General features: G+C 39.9%; 4 protein-coding genes and 1 pseudogene across 4 annotated transcripts; 1 reads left to right on the top strand and 4 right to left on the bottom strand.

Annotated features, from left to right (window-relative positions):
* Positions 1 to 1,537: 1,537 nt before the first annotated feature.
* Positions 1,538 to 2,137, top strand: LOC132938508 (uncharacterized). The gene has a single exon (XM_061005386.1). It carries the CDS (start codon positions 1,538 to 1,540, stop codon positions 2,135 to 2,137), a length of 600 nt encoding a protein of 199 aa, XP_060861369.1.
* A 10,898-nt stretch (positions 2,138 to 13,035) lies between these two features.
* Positions 13,036 to 14,454, bottom strand: LOC132936464 (uncharacterized). Its single transcript, XM_061003200.1, has 4 exons — positions 13,687 to 14,454; positions 13,537 to 13,623; positions 13,399 to 13,476; positions 13,036 to 13,339 (listed from the first exon to the last, which is right to left on the bottom strand). The coding sequence occupies exons 1-4, from the start codon at positions 14,398 to 14,400 to the stop codon at positions 13,070 to 13,072; spliced, it is 1,149 nt and encodes a 382-aa protein (XP_060859183.1). The 5' UTR covers positions 14,401 to 14,454; the 3' UTR covers positions 13,036 to 13,069.
* Positions 14,455 to 17,185: 2,731 nt separating this feature from the next.
* Positions 17,186 to 18,216, bottom strand: LOC132936008 (uncharacterized; annotated as a pseudogene).
* A 1,255-nt stretch (positions 18,217 to 19,471) lies between these two features.
* LOC132938501 (uncharacterized) lies at positions 19,472 to 22,022 on the bottom strand. Its single transcript, XM_061005373.1, has 4 exons — positions 21,096 to 22,022; positions 20,004 to 20,187; positions 19,695 to 19,896; positions 19,472 to 19,607 (listed from the first exon to the last, which is right to left on the bottom strand). The coding sequence occupies exons 1-4, from the start codon at positions 22,020 to 22,022 to the stop codon at positions 19,472 to 19,474; spliced, it is 1,449 nt and encodes a 482-aa protein (XP_060861356.1).
* A 141-nt stretch (positions 22,023 to 22,163) lies between these two features.
* LOC132938493 (uncharacterized) lies at positions 22,164 to 24,581 on the bottom strand. Its single transcript, XM_061005361.1, has one exon. It carries the CDS (start codon positions 24,579 to 24,581, stop codon positions 22,164 to 22,166), a length of 2,418 nt encoding a protein of 805 aa, XP_060861344.1.
* Between the last annotated feature and the right edge of the window lie 750 nt (positions 24,582 to 25,331).

The raw sequence follows: 25,331 nt of genomic DNA, 5'->3' as shown, positions 1-25,331 counted from the left end.
AGACCGCCGAACATCTGCTGTATGAATGCCCACTTGTTGACCAGGAAAGAAACAAACTCGAGCTCGCTGTGCGAGCGGCCGGCGCGGACTGGCCGTGCGAGCCCGAGTTCATGACCAGATCCGAGGTCCTGTTCCAGGCGGTGAAACAGTTTGCACACGCAACACTGAGCCGCTCTGAGGAAGGACGTGCCCGTTAGACGCGACTCGGCGTTAAACTAAGATTCCGACGCGGGGCCTCTGGCACCACAGTAACCAGAGGCCAGAGGGAAGAGGGATACCTCTCTAATCCGCACGGGGCCCACTCGCCCGAGTGACATATCAGCGTTACGGAAAGTAGCGTGGAAAAATGTTGCGACGCACCGGCGGAGGCTATTAAGCGAGGGAATGTGACGGAAGGGCTGGACCAAAGCAACCGCGGGCAGGCACCTCGAATCTTTCCTGTCCGCGGACCTCCAGCCACATGCCGGCACATCCCCCGCCCAACTCCGGCCGAGAGTTCACGGGCCCAGCCAACTCGTAAACGAACACGTGCAAGGCGGAAGTCCGGCTGGGGGACACCCACTCGACAAGCACTTAAACCCGAGCATTCGGTACGGACACGGCACCCGGCAAAAGAAAACCGTACCACTCATAAAAGGTCGCATCGCGGCAGCATAAACAACTGCCCCGACGCAGATGCTAGTGGGAAAAGAGTCGTTGTGAGTACTCTGGATAACGGATCCTTAAATCTCATTTCGCGGGCACTGGGAGAGCCCTACTGAGAACCCGACTTAGCTTACGCCCGAACGGTATCAGTACCCAGTGAGCTTTGTGGCGTGCGTCCGGCCGACGCGCGCGGGTACCTTGCGTGCTCGCGCTCGCCGGCCGCGCGTTCGCGACTTATGTGGATGGCCTCGCGAAGACTGTGGGAGTAGCGCCTTTGTAGAAGGGGAGAAATTTGCCTGGGTCGAATCCAGCGCTCGCCGACGAGGATCAGCGAGACCCAACGTTCTACCTCGCATGAGAGTAGCCGGCGGGGGAACGTCAGCCTGGCGTCAGGGCGCCCTGAACTTAACCCGTCGGAGGGATGCGACCGCGTCACAAAGGCGTGAAGGAGCCGCCCTCGAGACATATGGCTAAAGGTGTAATAACCCTCGAGGGATTGGTCTTATACTCCCCGTCACACAGTGGTTTTCAATTTGGTATGTTACTTTACTTAATCCAATTTAACTATTTTACCAACAGTTTCTTTTTTTTTCAGGGAAGACTATGCAATCGAAAAGGAAGGAAATGAAGATGGAGTTGGTGTCGTGTGAGAGATGATTACAAAAACTTATTAATAAGACGACATTTAAACATGCTACCTACTATAACGAAAACCTGAACGCGGTGGCATTGGAAAACAAAATAATCAAATTTGATAAGCCTATATATATTGGTAAATATACTTTAAATTGTCTATTTTAAATTTGTTAACATATTTGTATAGGATTTGCTGTACTTGACATTTCCAAGACGAAGATGTACGATTATCACTACAACGTAATGCAGAAGCACTATGGTGATACTATCAAACTTATGTATACTGATACTGGTAAACATATTAAGAAAACTAATTTCAAGTATATACATTATATATATATTAATTATTATTATTTCTGATTCGTTGGTATACCATATTAAAACCGAAGATTTTTACAAAGACTTTATTGAGAATCCCAACTTGATGGATAGATTAGACATGACGGACTTGCCTCCTATCCATCCGTGCTACACTACAGCTAGGAAGAAGGTGCCCGGGTTTTTCTCTGATGAAGCAAAAGGACATATAATGACGGAGTTTTGTGCACTACGTGCAAAATCATACGCGTGCAACATATATACAGGAGAAGAGGATGTGGTAAGAGAGCAGATCGAGGCGAAGGGTGTAAGACAGCATGTGGTTAAAAACCATATGACGTTGGAGGATCATGTTAAGTGTTTGTTCGGAGATGAAAGTCTTGATAAATATACAGAAAATGTCTCCATACGCTCCTTTAAACACCAGCTAATGACAATCAAAACAAATAAATTGACATACAACAACTACGATGACAAAAGAGTGGTGCTAGACGATAAAATACATACACTGGCTCACGGTCATTATAGTTTAGAGTAAGTTTTTAAATTATTTTATATTTTTCAAATTATTTTACTTATATTTATAATTTTATGGGGATGGTAACGAGCAGATTGTTGATTGGCCAGATCATGAGTTTACTGTAGACGTTGGTGGGCGTGAGTGGGAGGAATCGGATAGTGATTTAATGCAATTAGTTCTAAGGGAATGCATGTCCAAATAATTAAATACTATGTATATTTTTTTTGTTATATTTGTATATATATATATTTTGTTATGTATTGTAAATACTATGTGTAAGTATATTTTGTAATTGTAAATATCACTTGAATTATTTATATATATATATATTAATGTTATCTATAACCATTTATTGGAAATATTAGGTTACCTATGTAAAATAAAAAACAATGTTAAAATATTATTGTTATATTTTTAAACCATTCAAACTTTGTTATAAAAAATAGTATAATTCTATGTATATTTGTGTTGTAAATAATTGTTATGGATATTGTGAATAGTTTCAATGTATATTATACCCATGTTTGTTTGCGTAAAAATAAAAACCAATGTTAAAATATAATATTATGTTTATTAAACAAAATGTACATACATTCATATTTTTTAAGAATTATTGATAAACCATTTTCTTATAGCAAAAACTTTATAAAATGTACATTGTTTAGGATTAAATTCCATATGAAAAATACAACAAGGTAAAGTTTCGTCATCACATATTTGATCCAAACGAGGGCAGCCCAAGTCTTCAATGTTGATGAGTGCGACGTGTGGTATATACTCCATAAGAACTTGTTTTTTCTGTTCACCTTTGACGTAAATGCATCTGAATTTTAATGAATTCAATATTTTACCGACTTCTTCGTACTCGACATCACCAAACTCTATAGCTAGTTGATGATAATTACGTTCCAACCACTTGTTGGTTTTACGACTTTTGTTATCCTGCATCGAGTTTGAATGTTTGAAAATCCAATGCTGAGTTGCCCATGTTTCTGTGTCTACTATAGACATTTCTTTAATCATATATTTATTGTTGACGCCAAGTAAGCATTGCATGTCTAAGATGGCCGAAGACATTATGGCTTGTCTTTATAATAAGTTTCTATAGTGTTAAGACGACTCAGAATAGCTGCTATTATGTTTTTCAACCTTTCTGTACTTTCTTTGATTGATTGTAATGATACTTCACCTCTTGTCATATGCTCAGTTATTTGTATTCATGTCAATTGTATCGCTTCTACTTGTTCTTCTTGAATTTGAATGGATTTATGATTTTCTTCGAGTAAATGCTCAATTTTATCGAGTTTATTCGAATACAATTTAACAATTTGTTCGAGTTTTGAAATATTTTTTTTTGTTTCACCAGACTGAGAACTACCAAACACGTTCATGTCTGTAGCTCGACTGATACTATTTTCTAATGTCACCTGTATTTATCCAACTATTATGAGTGTTATCAAACCCGAGCCATTTCACAAACATTAGATTTCCCTTCCTACGGATAATTTTTTCTACTAAATAGTCATTTGGATAATTTGTTTTCAATATTTCTTCTAAATAAAAGCCACCAGCAATCGGGTTTCAAGTATAATCTTGTAGCTGATAGGTAGTAGGTAACGTATTGTTTATTTTAACAATTTTGAATATTTCTGTAGACCAGCTCGGTAAATAACCTTTTGAAAATACACCTGTATATGTGCTTATACGAACGTTATCGCCTATGTTAAATTTAATTTTTCCATTAATAATTTTTCTTTGTTTAATTTTGACTGTCATTGGATCTGCATCAGCTTGCACTGGTGTCATGCCTATGGTTCTGTGTTTTGAGTTGTTGTACTCGTTAATCAACGACGGTAAAATGGAAACCCATTCATGTGAACCTCGTGCAGTGAACTCTCTATACATTTTTCCTTTAATTGTTCTGTTCAGGCGTTCCGCGATGCACGCTTTCGTTGTACTATACGTAGAATATTTATGTATATTATGTTTCTTCATCAACGCGTCGAATGTCGTATTGTAAAATTCTTTTCCGTTATCGACTTGTAAAAGTTTTGGTGACCGATCAAGTAATATTGTAGCCATAGCGCTAGTAACTTCTTTACCTGATTTACTCTTTAATGGTTTCGCCCAAGAAAGTTTTGTAAATGCATCAATCACAACCAGGAAATATTTGTAACCACCATTAATCTTTGAATAAGGAATCATTTCAACCAAGTCGGCTTGCCATCGATCGTTTTTGCAATAAACATTACCTCTACGCCTCGTATAATTTTTTCTAGCTGGTTTGTGGAGTTCATAAGCTATATCACGTTTAGACATTTGGAATTCGTTTTATTATTCCCGCTTCATGTAATTCTTCGAAAATGGATATTATTTCGTTTGAAACACCTGTATTACCAGCTGCCTTTGACGCCAACAGTAACTGCAATCGATCGACTAGCTCATTAGGATCATTCCAGTATACTAAATTATGTTTTTGCAGTTTCACTGATAAGCCTCTATCCGATCGAAACAAATGTTGGATTATATCATGATATTTATTTCCACCTTTTTTAATTTTTTTCTTGTCTGCTGTGAGATGAGCTGATGTTTGAATCAATATAGATTTATATGCGTCTAAATCATTTTTGGTGTATAATTTAGGATTTTTTCAAAATATTAAATTACCAAGTCCTTGTGTTAGTGGGTATAAAGTATCTTCAATAGTCAACGTATTGTCGACGAGACTAATTTCTTTTTTACCTAAAACTACTCTTCCATTTTTTTGTACTTTAGGTCCATACGTTTTGTCTATATCGTAAGATTTATACCAGTCGAACAAAGCTAGCGAATCGTCTGTTTCGTTAAAATATTGAGAATCTTGAATATCAATGTCTTGCTTTGTGGGTGGAGCTTGAAATGTTGTTTTATTAATATTCTGTTTCAATGGTTCGATAAGCGGACTTAACGTTTCTGATACTAGTGAATGAATATCTGCTCTACCTTGTTTTAAAGCGGTATACTTGCGTTTAATATTTTCTTTGGCTTTAATCAGTTCTCCGAGTACTTCACCACTGGCAGCTATGACTGTGAATGAAGCATTTACACAATGACAACACTTTATATAACGACAAATGTGTCAAATCCATGACGATATCGACCGTTGTCACGTTCACAGTCTTTGTTTATGACGATAAACTCAAATCTCCCCAGACGCCAACACGAAGTGCAAAAGTCCTTAAACTCTGAGTATGACATATCACCAGAGCAATGTTCATTGTATACATGCCTTAAATTAGTCTCATCTTGTTTGAATAATACAATAAAATTAGCGTTATCGCGCAAAAGTTGTTTTGGTACTTTTGAATAACTCTGAGCCAGATAGAAAACATCGACTAAATTATGACGACCTCTGGAGAAGTAAGTTCTCGCAATCTTTTGGTTTTCAGTAATAATATCGTCGAAAATAAACACAGAGTTTGGTAAAGCTTTCTCAGGTTCAATAACTTGCTCATTTTCATAGAACGTAAATAATTGTATATCACTCAATTACCACTACCGCGATAAATAACCGGAGAAGTCGGTATATTGAATTTTTCAATAAGCTCCAACGGTACGTCTTCAGATACCTTTACTACAAAACCGTAACTCTGTGGCTTGGGGTGTGACTACTGCCATGAAAACTAAACATAAAATAGGTGGAGTATGTGGGTTTAAAGCGGCACTTAAAGCGACTAAGAAAGTTTTAAAGAAAAATATTGGTGAAAAAATCTTGATGAAATTGACTAAAAAATGTGTAGCCGTCGCGCGAAAAACATTCAAAACTTAGAAGACTTAAGTTCCACGAACAATAAATATTCCGAAAAAAGGCGGTGTTTTGCCACTCATTCCGATTTTCGCTGGGTTGTCAGCTCTGGGAGCCCTGACTGGTGGCGTAGCCAACGTTGTAAAAATGGCCAATGAATTTAATAGAAACACTCCATCCCATTTGGGCAAAGGACTATATCTCACACCGTATAAAGGCAACTCATACAAAATAGAAACACCATATAAAAGTAGTGGGGTTGTAAAAGTGAAAAAAAACTAATATCTACGTTACCCAGTAGAGCGTTGTACGATTTCGAACTTATAAAAATCGCTCGTTTAATGAAAATACCTCATTTCGTCGGCGTGTTTAACAGAGATAGGTTATCTACACGTCCTAAATGACAAGAATCAGCGATTATTAACTTGGATGCGGAAAACGGTACAGGAACGCATTGGGTAGCGTATAAAAAAATCGGAAAAAAAGTCGAATATTACGACAGTTTTGGAAATTTACCTCCACCATTAGAAGTACAACAATATTTTCACGGATGTGACATACATTTAAATTACAGCAGAGAACAGAAATATAATACCACAAACTGTGGAAACTTGTGTTTAAAGTTTTTATCATGTTCACATTAACATTAAACGGAAACTCTAGTGAGTTGTCATGCGAGATCTTTCTACCGTTGGAAGTAGAAAATACTGCACAGATTTGTCTTTTGAGTTTACAGACAAATAATTCTATACCAAACATAGAACCTGGTTGCAATACTATTGCCTTCCGTAATTTCATCAATGAAAAAGAGTACGTAATTATACCTACGTGGACGTATGAGTTGGATCAGTTAGCGTCTGTAGTAACCCGTCGCTCTCACCCGATTGGTTACTGCACACTTCTTTTACGACGAAGGCACGTACACGTCGGTACTCTGGATCGGAAGACGGTAGATGAGTTTTGGATATAATAATATTGTAACACAATTATAATTTTATGAAACACTTGTTTATTACGTAATTTTATATATTTAATTTATTACTTAGAAATTTGTCGGTAGAATGTTAATACTACCGGAGAGTAATTATGTTATGCACTATGACTGGGAATTAAGTACTTTTAGCGTGGGCGGCGATGCGGCTGATACTAGTCCGCGACCCACAAGTACTGAAAGCTGGGATAACTACTTCTAAAGACTTTGTGGAACAGGGCCCCTATTTATATGAGACATGCCAGGAGAGAAAGAAGAGTTATTGACGTCATAGGAATGGCGTGATGCGTAGTTGATCGGCACCATCCAATGAGGTGTCGGCATTAGTGGCCTATTCAGGTGGCGTGATGTTGATCTAGCCGCCTGGACTTTGGAACGCCGTTTTTCTGTTGAAACGGTGGTTTACTACACGTCTATTATACAAAACATGATGCCCGACTATGTCATTATGTTTGAATTAAAAGCAAACAGCAGAACATTAACGTGTATGATATCGTGCAGCCATGATGTTGATTTAGGAGTCGAGAATAGCATAGCGAAATTATTGGGTTTTAGAAATGTACGATACATTACTGGTGCTACTCATGAATCTGAAAATATTGTCAACATAATGCAAATAAACTGTATAAAAGTAGAGTGTAACTTAATCACTGGCTCATTCTGCGACGGAGCATCGAGCCAGATCATACACGAGCTTTATCCTACTGTACCTGCAGGATATAAGATCGTTGAGGTACCTAGCCATCCATTTTTCTACGGACTAAACACGACTTCAATAACTAAAGTAAATATAGTGCTAAAAGATCAAAACGATTGTCTAATTAATCTGCGTGGTGAACCGATAACAATTCGTTTACAAATTACGCGCGGATATGGCGCTCAAATTTAATAGAAAAAGAGCTTCAATCAAAAAACCTATCAGTATACCACCTGCCGTTAAGAAGTCTACATCGCTAGCAGCGAAGAAGTAAAACCTGTCCAAACCAAACTCACAAAAAACAATTTAAATTTTCTCCGTTCTTTACAATAATGGATGACTCATATTTAGACGTGACAGCCGACTATGTCGACGATTGTAAAATAACTCAAAAAAGTTACCATTCGTTCACACCGTATTCAAGCACCGCTCTATCATACAATGAGGAAATTAGAATTAAAGTTCAAAACATGGATTCTTACACTTTACCGTGTGACAGTTATATTTTCATAGAGGGGAAAATAAATAAACCTGCCGATGCAGTTGGAGAAGTTCGATTTTCGAATAACGGACTGGCATTTTTATTCTCCGAGATGCGATATGAAATAAACGGAATAGAAATACAGAAATTGAAATCACCGGGAGTTGCGTCTTGTTTGAAAGCATACTGCTCGTACACTCCAAACGACTTGAATACATTAGATAACGTGGCTTGGGACTCGGCGATGGATAGTGAAGATAATACAAATTTTATGACGAATAATATATTTTCCGGATGTATTCCATTAAAACATGTATACGGATTTTGTGAAGATTATAAAAAAATATTACTCAATTGCAATCAGCAACTGATTTTGAATCGCGCATCTACCGACCTTGATGCGATACATGTTGTGGGTGAAGGCGCAGCCGCTGCCATCGATAAAAATAAAAAAATTACAATTGAACTGACAAAGGTGGCTTGGAAAATGCCAATTATCAGAGTGAGCGATAAAGATAAATAAAAGATATTGAAAGTATTAGATTCTCGTAAAACACTATCTTGTGCGTTCAGAACCTGGGATCTATGCGAGTATCCCGTGCTCCCTAGAAACACGTCTTATCCGTGGACTGTTAAGTCTAGCAGCTTGCTCAAAAAACCAAGATTTGTGTTGTTCGGACTACAAACAGATCGGAAAAAAAATATCGAAAACGATGCTGGTCGGTTTGATCATAGTCAACTGAAATATCTTAAGGTACACTTAAACTCTGAAGTGTATCCATATGAAGACTTTCGAGCTGATTTTAAAAATAATACCACCAGCATACTCTACAAAGCTTATACAGACTTTCAAAAATCGTATTACGAAAGAGATTATTGTGAACCGTTGTTATCAAAACATATTTTTCAAAACTATGTGCCAATCGTCGTTGTCGATTTGTCGTATCAGAATGATAACGTTAAATCATCGACCTACGAATAGACTTTGAAACGGACACAGTTTTTCCAGAAAAGACATCGGCTTATTGTTTAATACTACATGATCAGATTATAACTTACAATCCGTTTAGTGGAGATGTAAGAAATTTGTAAACCTTGTAAATAACTCTTATAATTATTTTTAAATACCTTTTAAATGCTTCAGGGCCAGACGCAAAGCCTGGCGCGACTTTGTGACGGAGACGGGGAACGAGAAACCTTGGGGCCCCGTCTTCAAGTGGCTCAAGACAGGTGGTACTAGACCCTCTGAGAACCTTCCAACAGCCGTCCGAAAAAGCGACGGCACGTTCACCACGTCTCTAAGGGAAACCGGGGAAAAGCTGATGGATACCCTGGTCCCCTGTGACAGCTACGATAACGAAGGTCCTGAGCAGATAGCGGCCAGGACGGAGACGGGAGTGAGAGTCGGCTCCTTCAGTAAATGGTCTGAAAACCCTGGGCACATCGAACCCTGCGACGTTGAGGAGGTGAAAGGGGCCATATGGCGGATGGCACCTAAGAAGGCTCCGGGCATGGACGGTATAACGGCCGGAATCCTGAGGCAAGCCTGGCCGGTGCTCGGGCACAATATATCTGCTATATTTAACAACTGCCTCAGGGCGAAAAGATTCCCGAGCACATGGAAGGCGGCCAGGCTCGTGGTGATCAAGAAATCACCCGATAAAGACCCAGCGGAGGCCAAATCTTACCGTCCTATAAGCCTCCTACTCGTGCTATCCAAAGCACTCGAACATGTAATAGTAGACAGGATAAGACGCGAAACCAACGCGCGCATGTCGAAAAGGCAGTTCGGGTTCACGAAGAACCTCTCAACGGTCGATGCTATCCAACACGTCCTCGACTGGTCAAAGGCGAGAACGGAGAAGTACGTCCACGCGATCTTCCTGGACATCTCGGGCGCGTTCGACTGCCTCTGGTGGCCGCAACTAATAAAGGACATGGAGGCTGCCGGCTGCAGCGACGGCCTCGTCGAGCTCACGAAAAGTTACCTCGACGGTCGCCAATCAGAAATGAAAATCGGCGACCAAGTCATAAGGAAAACCCTTACCAAGGGATGCCCGCAGGGCAACGAATATGGCCCTGACCTCTGGAAATACGCTGTAAATCCACTCCTGTCAGAGGTGCTGCCCATAGGTACAGAACTTGTCGCGTATGCAGATGATCTAGCACTGCTGATCTCGGGCAAAAACAGAGCCGAACTGACCACGAGGGCAAACGCACTTCTCGAGAGAGCGTCGCTGTGGGCGAAGCAGCGTAAACTTACGTTCTCAGCGGCGAAGTCACAAACACTGTGGCTGAAAGGATCGCTTTCCAAACCACTGGTCCTCCTTCTCGGAGCCGACAGAATAAAGCCAACTAAGTCAGCGAAATACCTCGGTGTTACGTTTGACGAAGGCGCAAAGTTCAGCGACCACTTGGCGGAAAAAGCGAAAAGCACGAAAGCCCTGTTCGGTCGCCTGCACGGAGTCGCTAAAACCAACTGGGGATTGAAATCCGGAGCACCGCTCCTGATTTATAAAACGGTCTTCATACCGAAAATGAGTTACGCGGCCTCGGTGTGGGCCATGGACTGCATGTCGCTGGCTCACCATCGGGGCAGAGCAAATTCCGCCCAGAGACTACCGCTGCGGGCGATAACAGGAGCTTACAATACGACGTCAACGGTGGCGCTGCAGGTACTAGCGGGAGTTCCTCCCCTGGACCTGAAACTAAAAGAAATGGCAAAAACCGAGAAGGACAGGATCTTAGTGAGAAACGGCGCTATGACGGCTGTAGAGGCCGGCCACAACCTGTTAAATTATACGAGTGAAACCATTGACCTCTGGCAGCAGCGATGGGTCGCTATAGACAAGGGAAGGTGGACTTACGCTTGGTTCCCAAGTATCCGTCATCGGTCGGAGCGCACCTGGTGCGTCGCGGACTATTACACGTCGCAATTGATAATGGGCCACGGGGACTTAAACGCAAAACTCCACATGTTCAACCTGAGAGGCGATGCAGCTTGCAGTTGCGCGTCCCCGAACCAGAACGCCGAGCATCTGCTGTTTGAATGCCCTCTTGCTGACCAGGAAAGAAATAAACTCGAGCTCACGGTGCGAGCGGCCGGTGTGGACTGGCCGTGTGAGCCCGAGTTCATGACCAGATCCGAGGTCTTGTTCCAGGCGGTGAAACAGTTTGCACACGCAACACTGAGCCGCTCTGAGGAAGGACGTGCCCGTTAGACGCGACTCGGCGTTAAAGTAAGATTCCGACGCGGGGCTTCCGGCACCACAGTAGCCGGAGGCCAGAGGGAAGAGGGATACCTCTCTAATCCGCACGGGAAACAACCGTCCGAGTGACATATCAGCGTAGCGAAAAGCGACGTGGAAAAATGTTGCGACACGCCGGTGGAGGATATTAAGTAGGGAAATGGCGGAAGGGCTGGATCAAAGCAACCGCGGGCAGGCACCTCGAATTTTACCTGCCCGCGGACCTCCAGCCACATGCCGGCATATTCCCCGCCCAACTCCGACCGAGAGTTCACGGGCCTGGCCAACTCGTGGACGAACACGTGCAGGATGAAAGTCTGGCTGGGAGACACTCATCCAACTACAAGCACCAAACCCGAACATTCGGTACGGACACGGCATCCGGCAAAAGAAAACCGTACCACTCATAAAAGGTCGCGTCGCGGCAGCGTAAACAACTGCCCCGACGTCGATGCTAGTGGGAAAAGAGTCGTTGTGAGTACTCTGGATAACGGATCCTCAAATCTCATTTCGCGGGTCACTGGGACGAGCCCTACTGAGAACCCGACTTAGCTAACGCCCGAACGGTATCAGTGCCCAGTGAGCTTTGTGGCGTGCGTCCGGCCGATGCGCGCGGGTACCTCGCGTGTTCGCGCTCACCGGCCGCGCGTTCGCGACTTATGTGGATGGCCTCGCGAAGACTGTGGAAGTAGCGCCTTAGTAGTAGGGGAGTTACTTGACTGGGTCGAATCCAGCGCTCGCCGACGCGGTTATACGAAACCCACCGATCTATCTTGTACAAGAGCAGCCGGCGGGGGACCGTCAGCCTGGCGCCAGGGCGCCCTGACGTAACCCGTCGGAGGGATGTTTCCGCGTCACCCAAAGGCGTGAAGGAGCCGCCCTCGCGACATATGGCTAAAGGTGTAAAAACCCCCGTGGGAATGGTCTTATAACTCCCCGTCACACAGTGGTTAGAAATACCTTTTAAATAACCTGACAAGCACTCAAACCCGAGCATTCGGTACGGACACGGCACCCGGCAAAAGAAAACCGTACCACTCATAAAAGGTCGCGCCGCGGCAGCGTAAACAACTGCCCCGACGCCGATGCTAGTGGGAAAAGAGTCGTTGTGAGTACTCTGGATAACGGATCCTCAAATCTCATTTCGTGGGTTGATGAGGAGAACCCTACTGAGAACCCGACTTAGCTAACGCCCGAACGGTATCAGTGCCCATCGAGCTTTGTGGCGTGCGTCCGGCCGACGCGCGCGTGTACCTCACGTGCTCGCGCTCGCCGGCCGCGCGACCGCAACTTATGTGGATGGCCTCGCGAAGACTGTGGGAGTAGCGCTTTGGTAGAAGGGGAGGAATTTGCCTGGGTCGAATCCAGCGCTCGCCGACGCGGATCAGCGAGACCCAACGTTCTACCTCATACGAGAGTAGCCGGCGGGGGACCGTCGGCCTGGCGCCAGGGCGCCCCGAAGCAACCCGTCGGAGGGACGCGACCGCGTCACAAAGGCGTGAAGTAGCCGCCCTCGAGAAATATGGCTAAAGGTGTAAAAACCCCCGAGGGAATGGTCTTATACTCCCCGTCACACAGTGGTTTACAATACCTTTTAAATATCTTATAATTATTTTTATACCTTGTAAATAATATCTTGTTTTAAATATAAATTGTAAACCTTATTGTAAAAACTTAATCCAATAAATAAAAAAAACTTGTTTTAAGTATCACGCTTGTTTTTATTTTCACATAAATTTAGTACAAATATTAAAATAGTTTGCGTTTTACGCTCCCCATAGATGGTTTTTTTTTTGCCAACTTTTGACCCGTGAATCCTAGAAGAGCTGGAGGGGATGATGGTGAGAGGTTGAAAGACGTTGGACCGTCATTCTCATCAACTGCAGGACTTTGTGGTGAAGATTCAATATATTGAGGCGCTGTATACCACGGAGGGGGCTGTGCAAAATTGTCTGAATCAAACGATGCGGGAAGAGTGTCTATTATCGTCGTCGGTAGACTGCCAGGATCATCAATATGCTAAACAAATAATTATTTGTTAATATATATTCATCTTAAAAATTAAATGTGAAATTTACCAATGGTTTTGTTTTCCGAGTTGGTGCCCATGTCGCCTGTGTTAAAAATTCATCGATACCACATTCCTCGTCAGCTCCCTAAATAATTATTATAATTAGTAATTGTATAATTTTTTTAATTTATAAATTATAAATTACCCTTTTTTGTGAAAAGTCTTCGTGCATTGGAGACATACTTGAATATCTCGGAGGTGAGATGAGCCTCACTTTGGATTCAGTGAATAACTATAAAATAATAATTATACATTAAATATTTTTACAAGCGATATAAATGATAGGTGAAATTACCTCTGATTCTCCACTCCATCGTTGCGCCCAATGTTCGGCTAATTGAGATGAAGCATACATTTTCAGTTGACTGATGAAATTCATGTCTTCTTTAGGAGTGGATCCAATAATTTTATCATCACTTAAACTGTTGATAAAAACGATCATTTCTTCAGGTGTCTTTGGTAGTGAATCAACTTTGGTAAATTCCTGGTCCAAATAATTACCCATAGTCTCGAGCTGTTTTAAGACAAGTGGTCGTATAATGGTTGACTTTCGAACGACTGTTTCGTTAATCGACCATTCTAAATATTGCAATTTCATTAAATCTGTGTGACTTAGCAATACTCGACATCCGGCTTGTGTTTTTGATTCGATGACAAGCATATTTTCCCCTTGATACACCATACTAGACAGCGAAATAATTTCTGTTTCCAGAAATAAATTCCGCTTGTATTTTTGCGGTTGATCCAAAATAAACGACAATATATTCCCCATCAGTGAAAATATAAGTTTTAGAAAATCCGGTGTTATTTTGACATACCGCAATGAAGTTACTAAATGAACGGCGACTTGGAAATTTTCAGTCGGATCGATGCCAATATGTATGAACTTACGGGCGACAAAGTCCAATGTGTATGACGTAGAATCAATCAGTTCTGCAGGCGGTGTCGGAGGAACGTACGTATAATTCTTCTTATAAATTGCTGCCATGTTTTCAATCAAACCAGCCATGTTAATAATTATTTTTGAAAATGAAAAATCACTAAAATGTTTAAAGACGGAGCGAACGATACGTGTACAACGGTTTAAGGCAGTAGACGGACTAAACAACTGCCGGCTCTTTCAGTCAAGAGTCTCTATATAGGTGGGGACATTTTTCAATATTAATGAATTTTGCTAGAATGCAATTAGTTAATTAACAAGGAAATGTCTACCATAGAGTTCTAAGTATTCAGGTGCAAGCTATTAGTATTTTGATTCAAATATAAAATGGCTATTAATAGTCTGCGACATCCTGGCGACTCGAGCGAATAATTATTATGTAAAGAACGAATATTATTTCTTCATTGTAGACATCCGACAGAAAGTACTAATATCGGTAATTAATGTGTTAGACATTTTAAATCGAAATTCATTATAATGGGTTAACCTCGCCCATATGCTATTGATATACTTGATATATTTTAGTCATTAGTTTAGTCACTAAAAATGTATAGACTTAAAACTATATTAATATTTATAAATATATATATATATATGTTGGTCTCATGACTGTTGTACGCACGCACTGATGAAATATATATTATATGATAACAATGTAGACTTAAAACTAAATTAATATTTATCGTGTACACTTTAACGGGTAAAATATATTAGGTTTGGAATCGACTAATTTCGGAAATATGATAACTGATAACAGTGATAACTGATAATGTATGATAACTGATTAAATGTATGTTGCACACGTGTGTGATCGGGCGGCCGTTGGTAAGATCGGGCGGGTAAATAATATATATATGATAACAAATGATAACTGATTACAATAATTTATGATTAGAATAACGTGTAATATATATGTTGATAACGTGAGTGATAAAATATAATATGTTGATTAAATACAAGTCCACGATCGGGCGGCCGTTGGTAAGGTATAGTGGTGGCGGTGGAAATTATACGTCTCGTACGTATGCGAGCAACTGTCGTAAACACCAGTTAAATAAGATAGAATACACATCCCAATGTGCGGTGGTCAATCGGCATGCGATGGGCTCGGGTTCGAATCCCGGTCCGGTTAGGTTAGGTTAGGTTGAATAAAATGAATAACATTTTTTAATTTGCCGCGGCGGCAGAGTTGGCTGGCGGCGGCCAATTGATATGGAAGAGCGGGGTGGCGGGGGTACATCATACACGTGTGTAATAGATGATCAGCAGAAGGGGGAAGAGCGGGGTGGCGGGGTATATCGTATACGTATGTGGCTGAGCTAGGTGCGCGCGGGGATATAATATACGTCACGAATCGGCGGCAATAATGATGAGGTGATGAGGATGAGGATGAGGGATGAGGTGATGAGGATGAGGCTCTAGAATCCCCCTTTTCATACTACTTATATATATCTACCATTTTAATATTTCTAAATTCTTTTTATCTAATTTTAGTTTGTTAATTTATTCCTCTTTCTTTTACAATATCGTTTGAATTTATCTTATTTACTGCGGACCTATCACTCAAACATACTATTTAATCAAAGTTGTTGTTGTGGTGTAGACCAGCATTAAAATGATCTTTATTTATCCTTTCTTTGACTTTATCTTGTTAATTTTAGTTCCTGACGCTTACCTTACTATTTAACGAAAGTATAAGTTGACGTCAAGTCTAAATTATCAAGATATTAAATGCACACTTTTCTTATTGAGATTTGTTAATTCCATTTGAACGATTGTATGATCCATTCAAAAGTTCGTTTATATTCACAACTATTAAATGTTTCACCAATTGATCAAATGTTTATATATTTTTTTTTTTTTTGAAGATATTATCTTGCACAGAATATAATATTGTACCACTAATCAAAATCTTATATTTTTTTTTATTAGATTACTTGGCACAGTATTACATTCCAATCCGATTTCCATCTGAATCGATTTCTATTTTCTATTTCGTAGATTTTTTTATTTTTGCATGGGACATACCATTATTTCACCGATCATAATTTAAAAGTATCGATCAACTGCATAATGCTATTTCCCCCACCTAATTTTAAATTTTACTTCTTCCTCTGTAATTAAATTTATTTAAATTACTATAACATACTCATTACAAAATTACCCTCATATTGTATTTGTTTACGCAAGCCGTCGTTAAACTCGTACCGCTATCGGTGTTGGCGACTTTACCTGTTGACCGCCGACTAAGCTTGCGTATTCCCCTTCCCGTCCGACGTGTTATCGACTGGCTATTTTGCATGTTGTGCTGCCGCGCCGATATGTCTACCAGTTGCCCTGTCTCGCTCGACATCGGACATCGCTGCTTTGACGTCCGTGGAGACCTTTTGGGTATCGTCTATTGTTTCGACCTTTATATTGTACCGGTCGAGATCCGAGTTACGTGTCGTATTCTCGTATATTATATTATAATCGTCAATCGCCGTCATTAATAATTGCTGTGTCGCGCGCGTAGTACGTACGTAATATTACCTTGTTGTAGCGTATCGCGTACATGTTACGTAAGTTCATCGGTCTGCGCCGCCGATCTATTTGAGTGTCAAGTATAGTGCGTTGTACGTGAAGCCGCCGCCGTCCGTTTCACCGTCGACTGAAGGCCGTGGTCGCCGCCGCCGCCGTGCTATTCCCATATTAATTGATTTATCATAATATCGGTCTGCGCCGCCGATCAGCTGATCGCCTATAATTGTCACGTCCAGCCACCTCCGACGACCATCGCCGCCGTCGCCGCCGCCGCCACCCAACAATAACAACATCATCGCAGTCGCCGTTGCACTGAGATAAGGTCTCCCCGTATGTTGTATTGTCATTTTATATTATTATTGTGAATTGTATTATTATTATTGAGTTCTGTGTATGTAGTTGCCATAGAGACGTCTATCGTCAACTGCACTTAAATTATTATTAATATCCTCTGAGATAATTGATCAATACAAATATTATACTTTACCTACCATTTACCAATTTGTATCATTTTATTATTGTCTTCCTGACACCGCGAGTACGTCGTGTCAACTGCTTCGGTAAGAACACGACGTGCGCCAACAGTTATTATATAATAATTTTTCTTTGTTTTCTATTAACTAATTTTACTTATCTTGTCAGATCGACCGTCTTACAAAAACAAAGTTTTACTTAAAAAATTTAAGTTTTCCAATTAGTTTATTAATTTAAATATTTTATTAAATTCGTGTATCCTTGTTTCCTCAAAACCATATTGAATATACACTTCGTGAACCTCTCGTCCATTTTCGGGTCGTGAGCGTAAGTCATTCTATGTTTTTTCGGATACTGTGAGTTTCCTCCAAATTTAACATTCTACCATTTTTTTCAAATGAACCTATTTCATATTTAAATATAATCTCTTTTGTTTTTAGTTTTTCTAATTTAATTGTAAATTCTTTTGTAAGATGTTCATCATAACATGTTATATTCAAAATTTCAAATTTATCTATTTCCATTCTTTGTAAAATGTTTCTATCAGAATGCCCATTCCACACTACTATTACGTTTAATTTATCTCCTTTTGAAATATACCTTTCAATATAGTCTGGTTTTAAATTATTTAAACTAGAATTTATACTTTTCTCGAGTTGCGTTAAACAAGCCTCCTGAAGTACCTGTTTACAGCTTAGTATCCACTTGATTTCCTTTTTGGCCAACAGTAATTCATGAACTTTCATTTCTCTTACTTTTTCATGAAGTAAGCAAAAGTAGCGGTCTCCCTTCTACCTTTCGAATTTTGCACTTGTTCAGGCTGTTCGAAATTGCTCCGAATATTACCACTATACTCGTTCTATTCATCATGGTGAACTCAAAATCCATGATTACGAATTTGACTTCCTTTCTATTGTAAAATTTATTATTAAATTTCAATATCTTGTAACGTCACAGCATTTTTTGCATTAATATTATTATATCACAAACATACCTGTACCCATATTGCCACTAATGAGCATTGAGCGCACCTTAGTTATATATTATTATGATTATCGCGCGCTAATGCAGAAGTGACCGCAGTATTATGTAATAATTGTCCCCTGGCCCCCACAAACCCGCAGTGTACGGTGTCCACATGTCGCCACACACGGCCGCCGTTGCTGTCGGCGCTTTCGTCGCGTCCGGCGGCACCGCACCGGCGGAACAATACTGTACACCCCGAAAATATGATGTATTCCCGCAATATGACGACACTGACCTGCCCCACTCAACACAAAAAAGCTCCGCCGTCGCCGGGTCTCCGTTTCAACACACTTTTTCACCTACGCTCTACCTGGCTGGTTCTCACGGCTCCACACCTGCCCGGTCGAGACCATCCACCCGTCTGTTCGACGACCAACACACAACCACCCAGGAACCACGCGGCACTCAGGCCTTTTCGACTCACCAACAGACTTCGTTGAATACACACCAACTGCCGTCAACATTTTTCAACGCCTGTAGTCAACCACGATGATGGGCTAAGTCCGCCATGAGGGCCCGGGCGGCGGCCGACAGCTCCTATCAACATCGACCATGCACGCTGCATGCTCATCACGTCAAAGTCGTAATATACCTAATTTCCCCTGTCCCCCCTTTACCAGCACGTTTTCCCGGTAACCCTGCGAGGACACACCATGAGTGATATGGTGCGTCGCCTCCCGTGGGCCGGGAAAGCATGCGACAAATTATATGATTTTGTATTTGCCATGTGTCAATATATCTTGTTCATAACCTTTCTTTTATTATTTTAATGTTATTTCCCCTAACTAAATGAATCCTCGGCATTCAATTGTCGTTGCGTGTACAAAGCCTGTGAGCTCCACCGACTTGGCCCTCGGGTCATCACGCGGTGCGGCTCACAGGTCGCGACAAAAGTGTTCCCCTTTTGTCGTGGGTGGTTTACGGAGCCCTAAAAAGCTCCGGATTCTCTCAATCTATATTATATTTTAACATTTATTTATATTTTTTTTTTTTTTTTATACTTATCCTATAATGATTGTTAATCATTGTTCTAATATTATCGTTTAAAATTATATTATATTATTTTAATATTTAATTTACATATTATTATATTATTTTATTATGTATTAATTATATCTTATTTTATTTTCGGCAATACGCTTTTTCCTTTACTTTGTTCCTGTTCCACTTGAATAACACCTTTAGCGGTGTTACTTGTGGTTTCCGCATAAAACTTACTTTTTACCATTCGTACCATTTCATAACGAGGTTGCCTTAACGAAGTTAGTTTACATTTATATGTTATATATATTACAAATAGTAACATTAATGAGAATATTAATAATCCTATCGCTAAATACAACAAATAGTTGCGCTTATTGTTTATTATGTCCTGTCCCGACTGTTTTTCTATTTCACTATCTATCATGTTCTGTACCTCGTCAAGTGAATGTGCTATTTCGTGAATTCGTTCTAGTTTGTGATTATCTTCCTTAATTACTAACCTAGGTAGGTTTATATCTTTTATTTTATTAGGAATCGTGAATACTAAATTTCCCGATCCTATTTGTGGAATAAAATTTACTTAGTATTTAGATTTTATATACTGCGTCGGATTCAAAATTATATCGTTTCCGTATGCCCTACAATCTGGAGTCAGGGTAATCAACCCTTGATTTTTATCTTTTGTATATACGGTTCCGTATTTCCTCGACATGCAATAGTTAATGTTTCACCTCTAGTCGTATATATCCACGTATTTGCGTACCTTAATTTATAAAAAATGTCTTTTGATAAAATTAATACTCCTGCCTCACATGTTTCTGGTAATATATCTGGTAATATATCATACACCTGGTATGTAAGTTATTAGTAATTGAAATGTAATTAGATTCAGACATGGGCGTACACCATTGCTCTAAATTTAATGTAATAATTTTTTTCGTTAACTTACACTCTAATAACACAATAATTGAAATTTGTTTGCTTACCAAATGGACGTATGTCAAATACCGATTTTGACACAATTACCGGTAGATCCATAACAAATTAAAGTTCTTTTCTTTTTAATAATTAAAAAACCTTTAAACTATAAACGTAATTATTTTTTTTTAAAAATTTGATATAATATAACCGATGAGGGATGTAGCCATGAAGGCCACGATTGTATGGTGACGTTAGTGGACTGTATATTTTGACATTTAAAATATTACGCTCGATTTTATTATCATTTATATTTTATTATAATTAAACACTTTTAATAATTAATATAAACCTTTAAGTTATAATATACATTTTGTGTTTATAAAGCGTAGGGGTATTTAGTTACGACGATCGACTAGCGACGACTGTTGCGCACAAGAAAAAAAAAACAATTACTACGTTCACTCTTGTGAACGACGATATCTTATCTTTATACAAATAACATTACTGGACTCGACGGAGCACCATACGCGGTGGGGACACAACATACCGCCCCCCTTGAAACATTTTCAACACAAAAAAAAAATATAATTACATATGAGCGTGATACAAATTATTTTACAATAACATAAACAATAAACACTAAATTGAATATAAAATTAAATAATTCTCAAATCAAATTAATATATAATTATTGTAGGTACAAAAAAAATATAGTTTCAAAATGTTGATCCCTAGCTGTAACATAATGTCCAACAAAGGAACATAATATATTCATATAAATCAATTGACTATTTATTTTCATTCCCGTCAAAAGGGAGGGGACACAATTTCCGTACTGCTCGTGTGATTGAACCCTTTTCCAACTTGACCTCAGCCGAACGAATGATTTCGTCAGGACCCCGTTGCACGCTTGTTACTCTACCCAATTTCCAATACAGGGGGGAAAGATTTTCGTCACGAACTAGGACCACAGTACCAATTTCTAATTTAGGCCCTTTCTCGCCTGCCCACCTTTTCCTCTCCTGGAGTTGATTTAAATATTCCCGACTCCACTTTTTCCAAATGATTTGGGAATAATGGTTCAATCTACGCCATCGTGTCAATCTGTTTATGTTGACATTCGCTATGTCAGGTTCAGGAATGGCTAATAGAGAGTCACCTATTAAGAAATGACCTGGCGTCAATACTGACAAGTCATTTGGATCGGTAGAAATAGGAGTAAGTGGACGGGAATTGAGACAGGCCTCAGTGCGAGTGAGTACAGTATACAGTTCTTCATACGTCAAATGAACATTGCCTAATGTTTTTTGAACTATATTTTTCATTGATTTAACAGCTGCTTCCCATAATCCACCGAAATGCGGAGAACGCGGGGGTATAAATCTCCATTGGACTTCACTTTCTGATAGCACTTCCTCGACCTTCTTCTTATGTTGTTCTGTTTGGAATAAGTCGTACCACTCTTTTAATTTATGACTTGCACCAACAAAATTAGTTGCATTATCTGAGTATATAGTTATACTCTTTCCGCGTCTATCAAAAAATCGATTTAGAGCACTAATAAATGCTTGCGTGGATAGGTCTCTGACTAATTCTATGTGTACGGCTTTAGTCGTAAAACATACAAAAATACATACATAACCCTTTAGTAAAGGCGCGTTACGGCGTATACTAGATTTAATTAAGAACGGTCCCGCGAAGTCGATTCCACATTTCAAAAACGGACGCGCTGGTTCAACGTGATCGGCAGGTAATTGACCCATAATTGGTTGTATTACGACCGGCTTATATCGAAAACATTTTACGCATCGATGTACCGTACTTTGAGCTATATTTCGACCATTTAATGGCCAATATAGTAAACGTATCGCTGATAAGGTGGCTTGTGGTCCACCGTGCATACATCATTCGTGTTCACATTTGAACAATAAGCGCGTAAAATGATTATCTGCGGGCAAAACGATCGGATGCCGCTGATTAATGTCTATCGTTGTAGCATTTTTCAAACGTCCTCCCACTCTTATTAAACCGTCGTCGTCTATGAAAGGGCACAATCGAAGTAATTTACTTGATGCTTTGACATTTTTTAATTTCATTAAATCTTGTATTTCGGAATAAAATTCTTTGTTTTGAATAGTATTTATTATTACGACACGGGCATTTTTAATTTCTTCCTTGCTAAGTGAACCAGTTAACCTTGACCCTTTATGTAATAAATTGTATTTATAGCGTAAACAATATGCTATTACGTGGAGCAATCTGCTCATAGACGAATACTTATTTAAGACTGATAATAAAAGGTTGTCATTGTGTGAGTCGATACATACATTTGAAATAGTGATTTCTCTTAATTCAGGTATTACTAAATTCGACGTATTGTTGTTGTTATTGCGTATCTGTTCGTCTCTAATTAGCCACTCGGGTCCAAACCACCATAATGACATTTGACTTAATTTCGATGGACAGCAACCGCGTGAAATAATATCGGCGGGATTCTCTTTAGTACTAACATGTGACCAATTTGTGATAGAAGTCCGTTCTTGTATTTCGCCGACCCGATGAGCTACGAATGTTGTCCATTTAGTTGAAGGAGAAGTAATCCAAGCTAGGACGACCTTAGACTTAGCGCATATTAATTTCGAAGTGTGTACGCTGCTGGAGTTGGGGGTGCGTAAATACAAACAACAACCATATGCATCGATACTTGCGTCGGCAAATCCGTGAATTTGTATGTTTATGATATCGCCTTCGCATGTAATTTGCCGAGGTATCATTAAATTATTTAAAAGGCATAATGAGGTTCTATACATAATCCATTGTTCTTTAATGTCACTCGGGAGCGAGTCGTCCCATTGTATTTTTAATCGCCACAATTGTTGCAACATTAACTTGGCCCGTATAATCGCGGGACCGACTAAACCTAACGGGTCGAATAGACATGCGATTTCAGATAATATTAATCGTTTTGTAATATGATTTATGGACGTGAAATTATTTGCCTTTACTTCGAATTGAAATGCATCGATATCGGAGTTCCAAAATAAACCAAGTACCTTCGTTATCGCATTGTTGTCGCTTATGGGTATAGTTTTATTAACTTCCTGGTTGTTCGATATACCTTTAATTAAATTTATATTATTCGACGTCCACTTCCGTAGTTCTAAACCGGCTGATAGCATTGTTTTGATTAGACCGTCTCGTAACTGACTGGCTGCTTCATAAGAGCTAGCGCCTCCTAAAAAATCATCCATGTAAAAATCACGTTTTATCACTTCTGATATTACGGGGTCGACATCCTGAGACTCTGCTAGTTTATGTAAGCACCCGGTGGCCATGAAAGACGCGGCAACGGTCCCATACGTAATTGTTTTAAGCTGAAATATCTTAATGTCTTCCTGTGGATCAGTACGCCACAATATACGTTGAAACGTCCTATGTTCATCAGCCACCCAAAATGTCCTATACATCTTTGTAATGTCCGCCGATAATACAAAGTTATGTATTCGAAAACGTGCGAGTATATATATCAATTCGTCTTGCAATACGGGTCCTTTTATTACTACGTCATTTAAACTTAGACCACTACTAGTTTTGCACGACGCATCAAAAACAACTCGGAGACGTGTCGACGTACTCGATTCCTTTACGACGGCGTGATGTGGTAAATAACATTCTCTTTTATCTTCATTTACTTGGTTATCATGTACCTGTTCCATATGTCCTAAACGAATATATGCATCTAGAAAAAAAGTGTAATCATTTTTTAATTTTTCATTGTTCGCAAAACGACGCTCGAGAGCTAGCAGTCGACGTTTTGCTATGTCATATGAGCTACCAAGACTTAATACGTTTTCACGGAACGGTAAACGTACAATGAATCGACAATCAGCGCCTCTTGTCACCGTCCTATCGAAGTATTTTTGACACGCCTTTTCCTCGATGGTGTATGTGACATTTCCTTTGAATTCTTCCATACGCCAAAACAACGGTAACATATGTTCTACTGTCATGTTGATGTCGGTATGAATTGACGTAAAGTGACACGCGATGTTGTCTGGCGGCTCCGTGTTACGATTACACACTGGTAACGATCCCGAAACTATCCATCCGAGTCTTGTTTCTTGGAATATAGGGCCATCTGCCGTGGGTTTGACCTGACGTTCACATATTAGTTCATAAAAATGTGCTGCACCTATTAATATATCGATCTTTTGTGGAGACCAAAATAATGGATCGGCCAAATTTATACCTGGCGGTACATGACCTGTATTACTTGTGTGTTTTGATGGTATATTTCCTGTAATCTTAGGTACTACTAACATTTTTAATGTCAAACTATAGTCGTCAAATCTCGATTTAAATTTAGTAATTACGTAAGAATGCGCGTGTTGTAACGTTGAACCGATACCACTAATCTGATGATTAGTTTTTGACTTTTTTTAATTTTAAGCTTTGGACTAGTGCTTCCGTAATAAAATTGCTTTGGGATCCTGAATCTAATAACGCGCGACATAACGAAAGTTTTTAACTGTCTCCGAATGCCTGTACTATCGCCGTTGATAATAGCACTTGTTCGTACTTGATGCAGTGCGCATGTGCGGTCGTGGACGTATTCACTTCAGTTTGACGCTAGTAGTATATTTTAGCCGATTCTAAAACCTCATCCCTCATCTCTCATCACTCATCCCTCATCACTCATCTCTCATCACTCATCCCTCATCTCTCATCACTCATCCCACCGCCCGCACCCTTATCCTCATCCCGCTGCTTGCGTAAGTGCGTTACTTATATTATTGTTATCACACGTTATCATATTTTATCACATGTTAACGATTATTATCACTGATATCATTTAATTTTCCGTTATCGTGAAAAAAACTGCAAAACAACCGCCCGGGATTCGAACCCGGACCCACCAGCTCCAAAGCGAATTAATTACCACTAGGCCACCCCGACCACTTGAGTACTAGATGTTATTTTCACCCATTTAAGACATGCATTTTAGTAATAAAAACAACTGACGTCTACTCGGTCATTATACCTTTAAAATATTTAAATAACATATATAGAAC

The sequence above is a fragment of the Metopolophium dirhodum genome, chromosome 1 (assembly GCF_019925205.1).
Source record: "Metopolophium dirhodum isolate CAU chromosome 1, ASM1992520v1, whole genome shotgun sequence".
Taxonomy (NCBI): Eukaryota; Metazoa; Arthropoda; class Insecta; order Hemiptera; family Aphididae; genus Metopolophium; species Metopolophium dirhodum.
Note: the sequence above shows the minus strand (reverse complement) of the source record. Positions and strands in the feature narration are given on the sequence as shown.

Bases quoted from the DNA above. Each gene is read 5' to 3' on its own strand.
- LOC132938508 (XM_061005386.1), top strand. From the start codon at position 1,538: ATGGTGATACTATCAAACTTATGTATACTGATACTGGTAAACATATTA.
- LOC132936464 (XM_061003200.1), bottom strand. From the start codon at position 14,400: ATGGCTGGTTTGATTGAAAACATGGCAGCAATTTATAAGAAGAATTAT. The intron at 13,624-13,686 runs GTAATTTCACCT...ATTATTTTATAG, and splicing joins GATGGAGTGGAGAATCAGAG to TTATTCACTGAATCCAAAGT. The intron at 13,477-13,536 runs GTAATTTATAAT...ATAATTATTTAG, and splicing joins AAGACTTTTCACAAAAAAGG to GGAGCTGACGAGGAATGTGG.
- LOC132938501 (XM_061005373.1), bottom strand. From the start codon at position 22,022: ATGGGTCAATTACCTGCCGATCACGTTGAACCAGCGCGTCCGTTTTTG. The intron at 19,897-20,003 runs GTTGATTACCCT...TTCCACAAATAG, and splicing joins ACAAAAGATAAAAATCAAGG to GATCGGGAAATTTAGTATTC. The intron at 19,608-19,694 runs GTATTTAGCGAT...AACTTCGTTAAG, and splicing joins AATAAGCGCAACTATTTGTT to GCAACCTCGTTATGAAATGG.
- LOC132938493 (XM_061005361.1), bottom strand. From the start codon at position 24,581: ATGTTAGTAGTACCTAAGATTACAGGAAATATACCATCAAAACACACA.